Here is an 18,938-nt window from a genome sequence, read left to right as displayed (position 1 = left end):
AACAGACTGGTAGACCAATGGTACAGAATAGAGGACACAGAGACTAATCCACAAAATTACAATTATCTTATATTAGATAAAGGATCCAAAAACATGCATTGGAGAAAAGATAGCTTCTTCAACAAATGGTGCTGGGAAAACTGGAAATCCATATGCAACAAAATGAAATTAGAGCCCCTATCTCTCACCACACAAAAAACTCAACTCAAAGTGGATCAAGGACCTAGGAATTAAACCAGAGATTCCATGTCTAATAGAAGAGAAAGTAGGCCTTAATATTCATCATGTCAGATTAGGCCCCAATTTCCTTAATAAGACTCCTATGGTGCAAGAATTAAAACCAAGAATCAATAAATAGGATGGATTCAAACTAAAAAGCTTCTTCTCAGCAAAAGAAACAATCAGTGAGTTGAATAGAGACCCTACATCTTGGGAGCAAATTTTTACCCCTCACACATCAGATAGAGCACTAATCTCTAGGGTATATAAAGAACTCAAAAAGCTAAACACCAAAAAAGAAAAAAAAAACCAATCAGTAAATGGGCCAAGGACCTGAACATACATTTCTCAGAAGAGGATATACCATCAATCAACAAATATATGAAAAAATGCTCATCATCTCTAGCAATTAGAGAAATACAAATCAAAACTACTCTAAGATATCATCTCACTCCAGTCAGAATGGCAGCTATTATGAAGACAAACAACAATAAGTGTTGGCATTAAATAAGTGTTGGCGAGGATGTGGGCACACTCACACATTACTGGTGGGACTGCAAATTGGTGCAGCCAATGTGGAAAGCAGAATGGAGATTCCTTGAAAAAGGGAATGGAACGACCATTTGACCCAGCTATCCCTCTCCTGGGTCTATACCCAAAGGACTTAAAAACAACATACTACAGGGACACAGCCACATTAATGTTTATAGCAGCTCAATTCACAATAGCTAAACTATGGAACCAGCCCAGATGACTTTTAGTAGATGAATGGATTAAAAAAAGTGACATATATACACAATGGAATTTTACTCAGCAATAAAAGAGAATAAAATAATGATATTTGCAGGTAAATGGGTGGCGTTGGAGAAGATAATGCTAAGTGAAGTTAGCCAATCCCAAAAAACCAAATGCCGAATGTTTTCTCTGATATAAGGGGGGTGACTCAGAGTGGGGTAAGGAGGGGGAGCATGGGAGAAATAGATAACTCTGATAGGGCAGAGGGGTGGGAGGGGTAGGTGGGGCAGGGGGATTAGAAGGATGGTGGAATGTGATAGACATCATTATCCAAAGTACGGGTTTGAAGACACAAATTGGTGTCAACATACTTTATATAAAACTAGAGATATGAAAAATGTGTAACAAGAACTGTAATGCATTCTTCTATCATTTATCTAAATAAATAAATAAAAGAAGCCAGACACAAGAATCACCTATTATATGATTTCATTTATGTAAATGTTAAGAACAGGCAAATCTATAGAGATAGAAATAGATGTGAGGTCTCCCCATGGGGAGGGAAGGAATAAGGGGAACTGGGAGTGATTGTTGAAGGGTATAGGGTTTGTTTGTTTGGGGGGATGAATATTTCCTAAAATTAGATTATGATGGTAGTTTTGATCATATTAAAAATTTTTGAATTTTATAAAGGGAAGATTGTATATAGCATGTGAACTATATTGGTTGTACTTTTGTGAATGAAAAATAAACACTTTTTCTTGCTACCTCTTCCTTCCCAGCTTTGGAAATTGGTTGTGACTATTCTTTTAATTGAAATGTAGTTGTTTGCATAACATTAATAAAAATGGTGCATTTGTAATGGGATACACTTGAAAATTTTGGTGTGGCTTCCTAGCCTTGAGAGACTTTTGAAAACAAAAAATCTGCGATTCCTTCAGAATTCCAGCAAAGAAAATTTAAAGTTCAAATGTGGTAGTTACAGCTCTATTCTTGCTGCATTATGGAAGGAATAAGGACATGTTTAATGAAGCTGTATTTATTTTGCAAGCAACTTAGCCTGGAGTATGTTTAGAGAAAGGCTACCTGTCATGAGACCCTAGCTCTGCTCACTGTGTTTGAGTCTGTTATCTGCCTGTTGACTGGACTGGGTTGTGAATTCTTGAGGTTCATCCAGTACAGATTTCTCCCACAGAGTCTCTAAGAAGAAGAGCTTCCCTGTTCCAGAAGGCCAAGGAGCTGAAGCTGGCCAATGCAACATGGAGCACAGGGACACGTCTCTTGGTGGGTGTGCGGACCACACAGAGAGCTCCACAAAAACCCTGATGCCACCTTAAGCAGAGTCATTGAGACTGCAGACCCCGCTGGAGGCTGACAACAGGAGGCTGTGCACAGCTTTCCCCAAGATGGCCAGAGAAGACTCCCCTTTGTAAGCCTCTTCATCTCTCCTTGCTTATGCCTACGTCTTTCGCTTGGCAGGAAGATGCTGTCATTAGCTTTTCACATCCAGTGGCTTCTTCGGGTCACTTGACAGAGGGTGGACCTGTGATGTCAAAAAATCTTGACATGACATAAGCGATCTGTTAGTCTAGCTGGTGGCTAGCTTTCACAACAGCCCTTCTGCCACTGTGTTCCAGTGGTGAAGAGGACCCTTCAATAGACAGCCTCCTAGACGGGTTTGTTCTCTCTCCTTGTTTTAATGGAACCCAGTGATAGGATACTAGATAACAGAATTGCTCCTTACTGGCCGGAAAGGGAGGAGCCTGGGCAGTTGCTGGGACTCCTTGTGGCACATGGAATAATATCTCTGGGTATTGTGTAGCCTCAGGTGCCAGAAGTTGTTGAGCCAGTGACTTGTTGAAATGCCTTGACCCTCATTGGGCTCATTCTTTGATTTTGCTCAGGGGGACCATGGCTAATGGCTGTATTTTAAACTCATGGTATGATCCTCTGAAAGTCACAGTCGTCTGCCTGGTACACTGTGTTCTCTGAAAAAGTATGAAATATCCACATGGAGCCATGTCCTGACAGGAAGTTGTTTTTCTTCAGCGAGAATCATGGAAGCTCTCCAAACCTGTGATCACGAGGACATCAATGACTTGTTGGGACTGGAAATGCCAAATGATCAGACCAGAACAGAGTTGCTCCTCCTCAAGTTGTGTGCTTGAAGCACAAGGAGCTCCTCTGTGCCTGAACCAGAGTAAGAAAACTGGCTTTGAGAGTAGCCTCCCAATCTGTGGTTCTACACAATGCGGAGTTATGATCCATGTATATGTAATACGTCAAAGTACAGTCTCCTGTGGTGTATATCTTAAAAGAAAAAAAGAGAAAAGAGTTTGAAATGACCAATTTCACTCTCCTCAATGCTTTTATTCTTATAAAACCACCCTGCCTTGCTCAGCTCATGGGATCCCTCATTCTTTTTTATGGCATGAAGTGCTGCCTTATTCTCTAATCAGAAACAAAAGACAACTAAGGTCTTGTGGGGCTGGGTTGTGGCTCAGAGGTAGAGTACTCACCTAGCATGTGTGAGGTACTGGGTTTGTACCACAGTACCACATATAAATCCTCAGTCCACATATAAATGAAAATATTGTGTCCACCTATAGCTAAAAAACAAATATTTAAAAAATTATTGTAATTTTGTGTGTTTACAGGTAGGGCTGATTCCCAGAAAGCTCCCATGAGGGAGGGAATGTTTATGCACCTCTATTACTTTGGGAGACCTGAGGAAGAAGAGTACTATTGCAGAAAGGGAAATTATATACACGGGATTGAGTCAGCACTGGCTAGCAGCTTTGGAGGTCCATTTGGGTTTGTGATTGTAAATCTCAAGATCGCCCAGTCAGCCCCTGTGATTCCCTCCTCCCCAGTGTCTTGCTGCTAGTCAGGCTGGGTGTGGTGGTTCCTTTTGAGGGTTGGTGTTTTCTGGGCTCATACAAGAGTGTAGGATAACGAGGGAAGAGTTGGAGCCCCAGGCTCCCTCTGCCTGCTCTGAGATATGGGCATGTTTGTAACTGTCTGCAGTGTGTGTGGGGGGTGCTGCCTCTCCAGTGTGCAAACCCCAGTTTGGTCTCCTTTTGCAGTTCATCTCAACTTCCCTTATTCCACTTAAATCTGAGCCCCTTTAGCTTTTCAGGTGAGCTGGTTGTAACACCTGCCTGAATCCTTCATATCCTATATTCAATATGAGACTCAGTTTCTCTTTCTCTTCTGATTTTCTTTCTCTTTTTCCATGTGAATGGGTCTTATGTGCTCCCATGTGGTCTTGAACACTTAGATTCCAGCTTTGAATCTGCACAAGCATCCCAAGCAGTGGCACAACAGGTGTGCACCACTGCACACACCTCTCAGAAATGGTATTTTTGTATGTAATTTTATATTTTCTGAAAATTTTATTTTAGCAGCGTGTACCTTACTCTTCAGGTTGAGAAATAAATCTTAGCAGTAGGATAGAATGTCCTCTTTCCCCCATCGCAGAGGTACCCAGGAACCTGAATATGGGATGATGATTTCTTCAGAGCTCTTGAAGAAGCCAGAGGTCATTAAGGTATTAAGGAGACTTATCTTTGCAGTTCAACTGTACATTTTTAAGCCAGCACTTGATTACTATAGTCTTGACCTAGACATTGTGTATGTTCTGGTGTCTGCTTACAGAAACAAAATAACTAGGAGGAAATGAACAACCCTATTGAAGGGTCAAACCTGGGAACCAAATCTCCCTTTTATTTTTTAAATGCTTTTTTAAAATTGTAGAGGGACACAATATCTTTATTTTATTTGCTTATTTTTATGTGGTGCTGGGGACAGAACCCAGGGCCTTAAGCATGCGAGGCAAGCACTCTACCACTGAGCTACAACCCCAGCCCCCAAACCTCCCTTTTAAAAGAAGAGCTGGTTCTCAGGGGTGCTCACTCTTCAGGTCCCCAGGCATGGTAGCCCCTGGGGCAGAGTGAGAAGTCCTGCGAGTTGAGGTGTGGACAGCATGGAGCCAGGCTGTGGGAGGGAAGGGACAGTGGACACTTCCTGATGCCCTCTAGAGCCAGCTGGGTGATGGGCATTGAACAAGGGCTTCTCTCTGCCACCAGGGGTGACATTGCTCTGATCCCAGGTGTGACAAAAGCTCACGCCTTGTGGTACACGTGCCCGGACCGTTTTCAACACTTACACTGATGTGTCATCCCATGAATGCTTGACAGTTAAAGAAACCCAGACACATCAAGGTGTTGCCACTCTGCTTGAGCCACTGCTAAGTAAGGTGCCAGATCCTGGGCTTTCCTTTTCCATTTCTAATTTTTATTCATTGTTATGGTACTGAACTGTGGACCTGAACCCATGTCTTCACCCATGCTAGGCCAGTGTTCTACCACCGAGCCACACCCTCACCCTCCCCAAGTTTTCAAAGCTCACAATAAAAAAAAGTGGAAAAATGGTAATCAATGTCTATATATACATCTATGGTCTGCAATTCCAAACATCCTGTTATGCTCTTCTACTTCTTTGTATTTTGGAACACATGAGAGTATTACAGTTGTGGGATACTCCATTCCTACTTAGGAACACTCACATCCAGGCGTCTCTATAATACTTCTCTCAGCTCAGTCATAAGTGACCATGCACACAGCACCCACTCACTCTTCTCAAGCTGCTGGTTGTTTTCACACAATGACCTAGTCTTTGGGAAGACACCAGGGCAGCTGCCATTGCCTTGCTGGTAGTGCGTTTTCGTGGGGGAGGGGTAAGCCATAGTCCAGGGGCCACATCCAACTCTGATGCTTGTTTTGCTAAGTGTGTCTGCTCTCCTGTTTGACGAGTAGTTGCAACTGACTGCAGAGCCCACAGAGCAAGGTGTTTAAGGCCTGGCTCCTTCCTAGGTCTGACCACGCCTGAGTTCCACTCTCTCTCCCCTTGACCTAGCTTTTACAGTGACCAAGCTCCTGGCATGGAGTTTGCTTCAGCATGAAAGCAGTCTGCAGAGTGGACATTTATCAAGAATCCTTTATTCACTTGCTGATTTCATTAGTTATTTTCAGCAATTTCACTTTTCTCTCCCTGTGTCAGAATCAGAAAAGACCTCAGGGAATTAGTGGTGCCTGAGTGAGCTCCCTGCTCCACCTGTGACATGTGACACCTAAGCACTTGATAAGGATGCCTTGTGGGATTTTTTTTTTTTTTTGGTCTAAGGATAATTTTGAAAGCATAATTGTCCTTTGGGTCACATCAGTGCAGGATACCAAATGGGGACCATGGTGGAGGTGTGAGTTCAGCTCACCACTCACTAACTTGTTTATCCTGAACAAACTGCCCATGAGGCCCCTCTGCCTCTGGGGGCAAAAGGGCCAAGTACACGGGGGTCTCGGCTCCTTCTTCCGGACTCTTGGTGGCCAAGGGTCCTGTCATGTCGGTTCTCACCCACCCTGGGCAGCAGGCATTCAGCAGGATCTTATCTCCTCTCCTCTGCTCACTGAGTTTCCAGGCATAGATTCTGGACAGGACTGTGACGCCAATCTTGGACACTCCATAGGCAGAACTGGGCCAGCCTTCTTTTTTGTGCACTCCATTCTTTGTGTCTTCCACAAACTTGTTCATGAGCCCCACCAGCTCTTCCTCTGTGATGGTCTCGCTTCGAAATTTCTGCTGCAGCTCTGGGCTGCACTCTTGAAGGCTGACCATACTCATCAAGCTGGAGACATTCACCACTCTGCCTAAAATACATTCCAAACCATCATACATTCATTTGTATGAACATGTAACATAAAATCTACATGAGAACAGTGAAGATCAAATTTACTGAGATGTTAGAGCAGAAAATTTTCATTTGAAAGAGCGCTACCAGTATGATCTTTAGGAGAAACAGACATGGACTGTTGGGTGGTTGCATAAGGAACTTCCATAAAGAATATTCTGGGATCACAGGGTACCTGTGAACACAGAAGTTTCAAGGAAGCTGTACACTCAAGTGACAACTCTAAGCCACACATCTCGTTGTTGTAAAGGCGGCTGGCTGCCAGTGTGTCCTTAATGAGAGGTGGGTCTCACTGAGTGGAGGAGTGCTAAAGCAGTTTTCAATGGAAGACTAGGAGAGTCTGTGGCGTGTACAACATGAAACACTTTGATGGGGAGATGAAATGAGCCAGGAGGGAGATAGGGACAGATCACGGTGTCACTGTGAACCATGCTGAGGGCCTGGATGTCTCCTGGAGGAGTCTGGGAGTGCCTGGCACAGCTTCAGCAGAAGCAGACACTGTGTAGAGCCCTGGGAAAGGGCATGACTCAAGAAGGGAGGCCTCTCAGGAGGGTTTGCAGGTGTGTGCATGGTCAGCTGAGGGCCCATTTAGGGCTGGGATGAAGGATTCGGGTGATTCTCAGTGGGCACAATCTTTTTAATTTTAATTTTTTTATTTCAGCAATTGAACCTAAAGGTGCTTAACTGAGCCACATCCCCATCCTGTTCTTTGAAATTTGAGGCAGGTTCTTCCTATATTGCTTAGAGCCTTGGTAATTTTCTGAGGTGGGCCTTGAACTTGCAATCCTCTTGCCTCAGACTCCTGAGTTGGTGGGATTTCAGGGGTGTCCCATGATGCCCAGCTCAGTGGGCACAATCTTAGCACATGGGCATTGTTGATGTGGGGGCAGAGCCTCGTGACCACCAGGGTGGCCACGATGGTGGATGGCCAGGAATATTTTGAGGAAGATGGACATCCTCTCAAATGTCAGTTTAGATTGGGGGTATCATGAGTTATGGAGGATCAGGAACATCCGTATGTGTGAGTTGGTTTGGGAGTATTTTGGGCAGGTGACAGGTTTAGTGGGGCTGGGTCTAGCGAGGTGGTCCTAGTCCATGAGTCTGAATGAGGGTGTACAGAATGGAATCTAGGGCCTTTGTCAGTAGGAGGGAAAGAAGAAATAAAGAGCTGCTCTGAAGAGACATTTGAACAGACACTTGAGGATACCAAAGAGCCAGGTGCAGGGAGCCACTGGAGAAGGGGGTTTGGGGAAGTAGAGCTGCACCTGGCAGGTGGAGGCCCAGCAAGGCAGGGGCACAGCTGCAGCAGGAGAGGCCAGGGGCAAGGAGATGAGACTGCAGGAGGGCAGGGCCAGATCACCCACCCCACTCACCTTGTGGTTTTATGAGGGGGAGTAGCTCTGTGCAGACATCCCGGGTACCAAAAAAGTTTGTTTTCATTGTGGCTTCTGCTTGAATATGAAAGGGTGTCGTATCAGCCACTTTTAAGAAAGAAATTAGAGACCACAATAAACAGTTGCCATGGGTAGAATTTCTTAGAAATAGTGCACGGGATATCTGATACCCTCCAAGTAAAGTCTTCTGTCTTGTTTAGCATGTCTAAAAGTCAGGGCTGGCGGGTGGCTCAGTGGAAGAGCACTTGCCTAGTATGCGTGAGGCACTGGGTTCTACCCTCAGTACCACGTAAATATAAAATAAAGATATTGTGTCCACCTATAACTAAAAAATAAGTATTAAAAAGTCAAATTTCCTTGTTCAATGATGTTCTACCATTTTTTCAGACGACATAATGAGGGAGGCACAGACAAGCAAGCACATGCAGAATCTTGGTGTAAGCATTGTTCTTGCATTTTCTATATTAAAAACCAGTTAAAAGTCCATCCTGTGCCCTAATGTCCAATCTTAGAAAAACTGTAAACATCAAAGGAAACAATCAAGAACAGAATGGGAGTTAATCTTTGCCACCTGCACCTCAGATACAGCATTAATACCCAGGATATGTAAAAAGCGTAAAAAACTTAACACCCCCCAAAACCCCCCAAATAACCCAATTAATATATGGGCAAAGGAACTGAATAGGCACTTCACAGAAGAAGCAATAGAAATTGTCATCAAATATATAAAAACTGTTTAACATCATTAGCAATTAGAGAAATGTGAATTAATATTACACTGAAATTCCATCTCTGTTCAGAATGGCAATTATCAAGTATACATGTAACAATAAATGTTGGTGAGGATGTGGGGGGAAAGGCACACTTATACATTGCTGGTGGGACTACAAATTGGTACAACCACTCTGGAAAGCAGTATGGAGATTTCTCAGAAAGCTTGGAATGGAATCCCCATTTGACCCAGTTGTCCCACTCCTGGCTACATACCTAAATGACTCAAAATCAGCATACTACAGTGGTGCAGCCAAATCAATGTTTATAGCAGCTCAGTTCACAATAGTTAAGCTATGGAACCAACCTAGGTGCTCTTCAACAGATGAATAGATAAAGAAACCATAGTACATATACACCGTGGAACATTGCTCAGGCTTAAAGAAGAATGAAATTATGGCATTTGTAGGTAAATGGATGGAACTGGAGATAATATGCTAAGTAAAATAAGCCAATCCCCTCAAAGACCAACTATTCTCTCTGATATGTGATAGCTAACACACAGTGTGTGTGTGAGTGAATGTGTGTGTGTGTGTGTGTGTGTGTGTGTGTGTGAGAGAGAGAGAGAGAGAGAGAGAGAGAGAATAAAAGTTCCTTAGATTAGACAAAGGGGAATGAAGGGAAGGGAATGGAAAGATAGTAGAATGAATCAGACGTAACTTTCCTGGGTTTGTATATGAATACATGACCAGGGTAACTCCGCATCATATACAACCACAAGCCTGGGATACTGATTAGAATAAGTTAACTCCAAGTATGTATGTCAAAACACACTCTACGGTCATGTATATATGAAAAGAATAAAAAGAAAAGAAAAACTGTGTAAAGAAAATCTGGGAAAGATCCCCAGGAGCCCCAGCCAGGCAAACGCAATGTCCATTTGGCTTGCACTTTCCCTGCCTCTGCGGGGCTCTGCTTTTCCTACCGCTCCCAGACTCGGTTGCTTCTTTCTAGGGAGACTTTTCTGGACCTAGGTGCGGCCTGCCAGGACTCCCCTGTGCGCACCCGCCGCTTACACTCGAGGGCAATGCCCGCGTTGTTGACCAGCACTTCGAGACCCCCGTACTCCTTGCGCAGGAAGTCGTGCAGTGCGCGGATGCTCTGTAGGTCGTCGATGTCCAGCTGGTGCAAGAGCGGGCTCAGGCCCTCTGCCTGCAGCTGCTGCACCGCTGCCCGGCCTCGCTCCTCGTCGCGCGCGGTGAGCACCACGTCCCCCGAGAACTGGCGACAGAGGTCGCGCACGATGGCAAAACCGATGCCCTTGTTGGCTCCGGTGACCAGTGCCACGCGGCGGGGGGACGACATGGCTGGGTGGGCAGCGCGGGACACCTGCGTAGAAAGTGGACGCAGCGGCAGCTAGACGCGCGCCCCTTTAGAGCTTCTTCCAGTAGCAGATGGCGTGAGGCACACCTACAGGTCGGGGACCTGGCATCCCCGGCCCAATAGGCAGGCGCAGGCGCAGGCCAACCCCGGCAGGTGGCGGCGCAGTGAGACACTCCAGTTTGGGCCAAGGACTCTTGACTGGCTTTGCGTCCGTGCAAAGAGCCAAGCTGTCAGCCACACATTTTGTTTGCAAAAGTCGCTGCTTGTCTTTAGTGGTGTGTACTCAGAGAACGGTGTCACCTGCTGTGCCATTTCTTGAGGGAAGTATCAGAGCAGTTTACGATTAAAAAAAAAAAAAACAAAACAGAATAGTTTATGATGCGCGGAACAGACAGGCTGGGGGAGTCGAAATGGGCGGGGAGGTAGGCGGGGCAGATCACAGGCACCCCTCTGAACCACCAGAGGGCTTGGACTTTCTCCTGAAGGGTTTTGGGGAGTGAAGTCGCCAACAGACCCTGTGCAGAACGCTGGGAAAGGGAAGATTCAAGAAGACTTTGCGAAACCTGCCAGTGGAAGGCTGAGGGGTTCAACAGCCCTTTCCCATTTGCGATGTGACTAGATCTGTATTGACTCCCCAGCAGCCGTCCTGCCTGTAGAGTTCACTTCGCCTCTTCCCAAACTATCTGATTATTCACAGTTGTGCTTGAAGAAATGGGGCTTCTATGTAGATTTTTCTTTCTTTCTTTCTTTTTCCAATTGCTCATGTTGCACCCGAAATCTTTGTAACTGGAAGTGTAGAATGAACTGGAAGAAAATTCCAGGACATCAAATTTCTGCTGATATCACCCTTTGTATATGAAAGCAGAGCTGCTTGCCGGTCCTTTTCAAGAATGGAGGGAAATATTTACTAAATCGACAGTTACTTCATCATGTATTTGTAAGAACACCATCTGAGAGCTGCAGTGTACAAGTGCCAGGGCACATCACAGCCCTTCACACACACACACACACACATACAAGCACACACACACATCACATGTCAGGATGTACCTTTCTTTCCCCATTTTAAGATGAAGGAATGGACTCCTGCTGAGAAAGTTTATAAGTTGGTTCAGTGGTTCGAATGAGTTTTCCTCATCCCTTGCTACTTACAACTAGGGAAGAGGGGACTAGATCAAGTTTCATTTCTGTCCTGTTCCACTAACCACAGTGCCATTTAAATCTAAATTGAGCAAGTTAAGGCAATTAAAAAATTCTGTTTTTAGTTTCAGTTGCCACATTTGAAGTGCTCAAGATTCACACGTGTGAGTGACCACTGTATCACGCAGTGTATATAGAGGGTACTTGCATCATTGCAAAAAAGTCTTTTGCATGGGGCTGCTTTACACAAATTCTAATTTTGTTGCTATTTCAAGGTGATTTTCCTGGCAGTAGCTTAACAAAAAGTCAAAGAATCTTGCTTTTTTCCAGTGGAAATTTTCATTGAGGTAATGATAAAGTTCACTTGTAAGAAAACAATAGAGATTTACAGGTCCCCCAGTTTCCCTCAGTCTGCAAACTCTAGTACGACATCACACATTTTTTTTTTATTTTTTGTAGTTGTGTATGGACAGCAGGCCTTTATCTTATTTGTTTATTTCCATGTGGTGCTGAGGATTGAACCCAGTGCCTCAGACATGGTAGGCAAGTGCTCCTCCAGTGAGCTACAGCCCCAGCCCTCACACATATGTTGACAACAAAAGAATGCACAAGTCTTCTTACTTATGGGTGGTAGTTCTGCATTTCCAGGAGCAGAAGAACCTCTGTTGTTGCTGTAGTGTAACCAAACTCTCTGCTCTTGCTCCAAACCCCAGTCTATCCCCTGTCAATCAGGCATCTGCTCCCCTTTTCTCCAGGTTGTTGTTGGAAACTTGTTACACAGACGAAGCCTAGGATATGTAACCCTCTGGGTTGTCTTTTTTACTTGGCTAATGAAGTGGCTTTGGGTGTTCTCCGTCACCTGAGTGTAGGTTTGGTCTGTGGTTGGGTGGTCTCTCCACACTGCCAGCTGCTTTCTTCTCTAGGTGTGGTGAGCCAGTGCAGGAGGAAGTGGATTAAGGATGTGGGTTGAGTTAGATTGAGTAGGAGCGTCACTCACTAATGGTTGGTGGTGCAAGAGCTTGAAACAAGAGAGCACCTGCTGATTAAAAAGGCAGTGCCTGAGAGAGGGCTCTGGATCACGATTTTCAGGCTGGTTTGTTTATGCTTTCAGAACTGGTCCCCACACAAGAGTTGACAGTTCAATGGGGCTAAATGCTCCAGAAAATACAGTATAGGAACCATCAAGTGTTAATAAGAAGTTGCGCGACTAGGGTTGTAGCTCATTGGAAGAGCGCTTGCCTAGCATGTGTGAGACACTGGATTCAGTCCTCAGCACTTCATATAAATAAACAAATAAAATATATGTCCATTGACAACATTTAAAAAATATTTTATTTTATTTATTTATTTTTTTAAAAAAATATTTTAAAAAAAGTTTCTGTTACTGCATCAGTCCTGTTTTTCTCATTGCCAGTCACTGAGACAGCTTTGGCAGAAGAGAAGGAGCTTGTTTACTTGGCTCTGGTGCACGGGATGACCCAAGTCTGAAGTCCTGCCACCCCCACAGTAGGGTTTGGAGATGTTTATGGGATAAAGAAGAGGGTGGTCTGGCAAATGGGAATATGTGATTGTAGTTGACGTAATCAGTGTTCTGAGTATGCATAATCAACCTTTATGTCTCCTCATGGGTTATATGTTCAAGGGGTTGTTAGCATGAGAAGAGGGTGCAGTTTTTGGCCTTTTGATGTCCAAACATGCCTGTCAGACAGCGTTTTGGACAAAAGTGACCTTCTAGTCCTATAAAGGAATCCTCAGCAACCCTTATCATATTTGTCAGAGGTTTACCTATAGCAAAGGTAGTGGGAGAGTAATACCATATTGCTCAGCACTGTGACCTCCAAAATGAGTGATGTTTAACTGAAAGGAAGTAACTAAAATCAAGTTCAGCTAGAGGATTTATTGTGGTTCCACTCAGTCTCATTAGCATATGAAAAAGGTTATATTAACTATCAATTGGGGAAAGAAAGTATTATTCCTAAATTGGTAGTTCAGAAAGGGAGTCACGATTGGAAATAGAAATTAACACCTGACAAGAGTCAGTCAATAACTTCCAAAGACAGAGAAGAAAATCGACTTATAAATGCTGTTAGAGTCTGTAAACAAGTCAAAATAACACCTGGCATTTTGCCAGGGGAATGTTAGAGTTCATAAACAAGTCTGGATGGTGGCCCGTTACGGGGAGCCCCGGGACACTCAGGGGTAAGTGACGAAAAAAAGCTGCCCGTCCATAGATAGGACGGGAGCAAATCTGCTCGTCCCTAGGCAGATAGGGCGAGAGGAAAAATGACCATTTCGAGAAAATGGAGAAGATTGATACAGTATGTTTGTGTCTTGTTTTGTCTCAGTGTATTGTATTGTCTTTGTGATGAAAATATGGAAGGGGTGAGAAGTAAATTACTAAGGGAAAGAGGCACCCCAGTGGAACCAAGAATAGTTAGGGCATGTGTTGATAAAAGCCCAAGAACTCTAGTCAGAAAGAAGAAAAAAGTTCAGAGGAGGAAGGATTATCAAGAAAGAAATTGCAAAAGGCTACTACTAAATACTTTTCGTTACCGGAGGGTGCGTGAAGCAGAGAGGCGGCTGCCGAGTGTGCAAGCCGGTCACAGCGCAGCAAGGATTTTCCAAGAGGCGGCGGCGACTGGCCCTTCCCCGCCTCCTGGCCGGGGAGCTGGCTCTTCCACTGCCGCGAGCCCAAATCTAGACCTGACCTGGAGGCACAGTCTCGCAGGCTCTTGCTCCCTGTGCCCAGTAGCAGTTTGAGTCCGGGACACTCCCCAGGGCCATCTGGGGCTGCCCAGGCACTACAGCCAGCAGAAGACGCTACTGGTGTCCCTGATGTTTGGTCATTTTCAATGCCAATAACTAAACTACAATGTTTCTCCCACACCTGGAAGCTGATGAGTAATGAGCACTATTAATGCTTATTTCAAATGCAAAAAAACCTTGAGATAATGTACTAAATTGTTCAGAAGGTTGTTTTCTTAGTAGAATGCTACAGGATTTTCTTTAGCCATCCGGAGTTCCTGCCTTCGTCCCAGTGCCGGTAAAGACCAAGGTGGAAGAATTTCCAGTGTTGCTGAAAACCGGACGAGACTTCCGCTGAGAAACGGACGAGACTTCGGATCAAGCTAGTTGCCTGCAGAACTTACCTGGACTGTGATTTAAGCTAGCTGCCTGCAGAATTTACCTGGACTGTGAGTTAATCTATTGAGACACTGCTTTACCTGGACTGAGACAACAAACTGTAATGTACAACAAATTGTAACTCGGTATCTTTGCAAACGGTGTCATTGCTGGTATAATTTTTCCAAGGGCTTCTTGCATGGAGCCATCAATTGGCTTGGTATTGTGGCATTTTGTATCCTCCCTTTCTGCTTGTATCAGGTTATTTATGGTGTTTCTGTAAAAACCACTATGGTCGTTATTTAAATTAAACAAAAGGGGGAAATGTTAGAGTCTGTAAACAAGTCAAAATAACACCTGGCATTTTGCCAGGGGAATGTTAGAGTTCATAAACAAGTCTGGATGGTGCCTGGCAAAATGCCAGAGGGAGTGGTTTGAGAAGTAACAAAAGCGAGCCATTAAGTGTAGAGATTCCTGATTGGTTGACTGATGTATCTAGTTTATGCTAATTAGATAAGCTGTGTGGAATGTATAAATACTGCTCCTGTCCTACAATAAACGGCTCCTACTCCTGCTGTATCAAGTACACAAGTTATTCGTCCCCCCCCTGATTATTCTGCTGCAGCCGGACTGCGGCAAAATGCAAGTACAAAACAACTATAAAAACATACTATAAAAAAATAACATCTATATTTTCCATTTGGGTGAAGGACCTTATAAGCATAGGCATTATTGACATCTTTACTATCTCTTGGTTTAAAACAGGTATTTTATTTTTTTTAAAGAACACACTTCTGGGGCTGTGGTTGTGGCTCAGTGGTAGAGAGCTTGCCTAGCACACATGAGGCACTTGGTTTGATCCTCAACACCACATAAAAATAAATAAACTAACTAAAGATATTGTGTCCATCTACAATTAACACCCCCCCCCCAAAAAAAACCCCAAAACATACTTCCTTGGTGTCCATAAAAAGATGTAGGAAAAATCTGTTGTTAAATCACGCATTTTGAAGTTCTCAGGGTCTTTCCTTGCCATGATGATTGAGCCTTACAGAACAGTCTTCTGGCATGTTATACTTGCTTAGTAGGTTCAATATACCTTGCTAAAAGAATATAGCATATCCTTGATTCCTGGAAGCAAGTGGTGTCTTGGCAGCTTAGTAACCTTGAAACCCTAAAGCCACTTACTTAAATCTGCTGAAGATAAACAAAGCTGGACAAAGTAATAAGGAAAATTTCAATTATAATGAGTTATCATACTAGAGAAAAGGTCCAGTGTTAACCTAACTCCACTTTCATTTGTACCAAGATGACTGTGCATTTTAAAGTGACAGTGAGGGCTGAGATCAGGGTAACAGTGGCTTGAGCAGTCAGGGAAAGTAAACATCACAGACATGTACTCAGCATAAATGCCTGTTAGTCCAGCTGTGTCTGCTGACCAGCAATTGTGAAAATTAAGATCCTCTCCTCTCATTCAAAAGACTGAAAGACATGATACCCTTTCATTTCTAATGGCTACATTTCAAAGAAATGGTTTTCAGGTCCCTTTTGTAGCTACGAAATGATTCGAAACACATAGTTTGCTACATGATGTTTCATTTGCTACATGATGTTTCAGAGTGTGTTCGCCCCTTCCTTTGAGAGTGGGACATTTGTTCAGACCCCCATATAAACAACTGGCAGTGAACTCCCCTTTCTTCAGGGGTGTGGCCTACATTGTAGCAGACTCCTATTTGAGAACCTCTTGTGAACCTTCCCGTGTCTCAGGAATGTGACCTCAAGCAGTATCAGACCCCGCTCACATGGGAGTTACTGACCTCAACTTCTGGATTTCAAAATACATATTAACCCAAGAGTCTGACATACGCTTTTGAGAGCTTAGCTGGTGTCCTTGGATGACTATACTTTGTTCTATGATTGTCTGCCAGAGAAGGGCCCACCTGTGACATCATGACACCCTGATAACCTTGGAGATCTGAAGCTTTGCCAGCCAACAGAGACCCCCATCCCATATCACAGAAGGACCTTGTGTGTCATGGAGGCTCTGCACTGTGTTCATCATGCCAGCGTCATCCCTCCTTCTACCTGAATAATGGTGCACCTCATACTTCAGATTTTCCTTTCTATAGAGCCTGCTTTGTCCCAGCTGAGCATTTGAAGTTCAATAATTGTGGAACTCTCGAGGGCAAAGTTGCAATGTATGCAGTCGAGGGGGAGAAATAAAGAATGTCTACGTGCTTCTGCCTTTTTTCAATGCTTTATTCACTCAAATCACTCAACACGATTTCACTCTATAGGTTCTTAATCAAGAAAATGACAATTCTTAATGCTAGACACTGCAATAGATATAATAAACTCACAGAAAACCACTCTAGATTAATGCTAAGCACTGCAAACACACTTAATCATGACAGACTAATGACAGACATCCCCTCTGTGTGCTAAGTTCAAAAGTCTCAAGCCTTATGCTTTAAATCCAGCAGATCTCACTCAGACCGTGGTGATCAGGTCCAGAAACAAGGCAGGCTTCTCCTGGCATGGAGTGGACGGCCAGTTGAGGAGAGGGTTGTAGGAGAAGTTGTGGCTCTCACCAGGGTCCAGATGAGACGGTAGAGTTTGAGAGTGGTGAGGATCATTCAGAGGATCAGGCAAATGATGACAAGTGATGGGATGTAAGTCCAGGTCCTCATTAGGCCCTCCAGATCGAGTGCATCCTTGTTTCACCTGGCTGAATGTCTGTTCACTTGCTCTATTATTTATACTAACTTTTGGGGCTTTTTGACCCCCCTTTCAATCCTTATCAGTTACCACTGGACATCATCACTTTTGGGTTAAAACACCTGGTCTGGTGGTCTCCACCCTGATCTTCTCGCCTTTCCCTCCTATCAGGCGAGGACAGCCTGCCAGAGGCTTCGCTCTGTTTACCAGGGTGAGGGGAAGTGACTTATTTATGTCTGAGGGCCACACTGGAGGGCTCCATTAGGCATGCCTGGTGAGACTGCAGGTTTCAAACTGAAGTTTTTAAAATGGAGTTGCTTAGGCTCAGGCCTCAGGCCATCCTCACAGGACCTCACTGTGTGGCTGATGTGTACCTTGTCTACCAAGTGTATTCCCTGTGAGGTTCTTTCTCACTGTTCTCCCTCTATGAGCACTGTCAACCTGAGAAACTTCTCTTTCTATGGCCGTAGAGCAGGCAATTCTTCAACTCACACTCTGGAAATCTAAGTTCCCCATACACAATGCAAGCCTTGGGAAGCTGTGGGACATACATGTACATCTCAGGGTCAGAGGAAGCATTGGCAGCAGTAAGTTTTTGTGAGTGCTTTGAGAAAGGTTGGTTGTTGAGAGCCACAGCCAAGTTGGGATGGCGCCTAGCATTTTGCCAGTACTTTTGAGTTCTCGCGGAGTTCCCGTTGAGTTCCGGTTGAGCTCTTGCGGGGATTCCTGGAGATTTCGCGTTGGTTGGTGTGTCGTGTGTCCCAGAGAAGGCCGTGTGGGTGGCGTTCACAGGAGTTCGGAAATAAAGTTTGTTCCTGCTTGAGTGGCTTGTGATTTGTGCCCAGCCAGACTGCGGCATTTGGTGGCCTGTGCAGGGGACGCCTGAAGCTTGGGGACGCCTGAAGCTTGGGGGTAAGTAAAATTGCTCGCCCCTCAGGAAAGGCGAGAGAGAATGGGTGACCATTTCAAAAAACAATGTGTTCTTGTTTTGATTTGTTTTGTTTTTGTTTCAAGCTGCCTGTCCCTAGAACTTTCTCAGGCAAACTGGGAAAAATGGTTGGCTCAAGGTTTGAAGTGGTTCGCCCCTGAGGAAGAGATAGAGATAGACCACGAATATACATTTCATGAAAATAGGAAAATTGATACAATGATTTTTTGTTCTGTTTTTGTTTCACTCTGTTTCAGTTTTGTTTTGTGTTATCTTGTTGGGTTGCGTTATCCTTGTAGCACAAATATGGGATTAGAAATTAATAAAAAAACAAACCGAAAGAGTGTTAAGTAAAATGCTAGAGGAAGGAGGCATCCCCAGTAAAACCAAGAGCAGTTAGGGCATACATTGATACAATACAAAAATGTAGCCCATGGCTTTTTAAGGAGGAGTTGTTGAATATATCACAATGGGACCATCATGGTGAAGATTTTGGACAGGGAAAAGAAAAACCCAGGAACTCTGCCAGTTGGAACATCGCCATTGTGGATGATGATACGATTTTGTTTGCCTAGACCAAAACTTTCAGTTCAGATTATGGTAGAAGACATATTAGATCAGGAAAAAGAGGAGGCCTCTCGAGATAGTCAGAAAGGGGAAGAAAGTTTAGAGCAGAAAAAGCTATCAGGGGAGAAGTTACAACAGGAGGCTGCTACTAACACCTTTCTATTACCAGAGGGTGTAAGTGTCCAACCAACAGCTTCACCTAGGGAGACAACATATGCTGAGTGGCCCTCAACCCCCGTAGTTGATAGATGGGATCCTGAGATAGGACCTCAAA

General features: G+C 44.3%; 1 protein-coding gene across 1 annotated transcript; it reads right to left on the bottom strand.

Annotated features, from left to right (window-relative positions):
• Positions 1-5,934: 5,934 nt before the first annotated feature.
• Positions 5,935-10,476, bottom strand: LOC107136461 (carbonyl reductase [NADPH] 1). The gene is made up of 3 exons (XM_015478747.2): positions 9,882-10,476; positions 8,074-8,181; positions 5,935-6,659 (listed from the first exon to the last, which is right to left on the bottom strand). Exons 1-3 carry the CDS (start codon positions 10,168-10,170, stop codon positions 6,223-6,225), a joined length of 834 nt encoding a protein of 277 aa, XP_015334233.1. The 5' UTR covers positions 10,171-10,476; the 3' UTR covers positions 5,935-6,222.
• Positions 10,477-18,938: the final 8,462 nt, after the last annotated feature.

Source organism: Marmota marmota, unplaced genomic scaffold (genome assembly GCF_001458135.2).
Source record: "Marmota marmota marmota unplaced genomic scaffold, marMar, whole genome shotgun sequence".
Lineage (NCBI taxonomy): Eukaryota > Metazoa > Chordata > Mammalia > Rodentia > Sciuridae > Marmota > Marmota marmota.
The sequence above is the reverse complement of the archived record's forward strand: the minus strand, read 5'-3'. Positions and strand labels throughout refer to the sequence as shown.

What these genes read in the sequence shown, in the direction of transcription:
- LOC107136461 (XM_015478747.2), bottom strand. Translation starts at nt 10,170, where the DNA reads ATGTCGTCCCCCCGCCGCGTGGCACTGGTCACCGGAGCCAACAAGGGC. An exon ending in CGCGGGCATTGCCCTCGAGT is followed by an intron (nt 8,182 to 9,881) that starts GTAAGCGGCGGG and finishes CTTTCTTAAAAG; the next exon opens with TGGCTGATACGACACCCTTT. An exon ending in CCCCCTCATAAAACCACAAG is followed by an intron (nt 6,660 to 8,073) that starts GTGAGTGGGGTG and finishes AATGTATTTTAG; the next exon opens with GCAGAGTGGTGAATGTCTCC.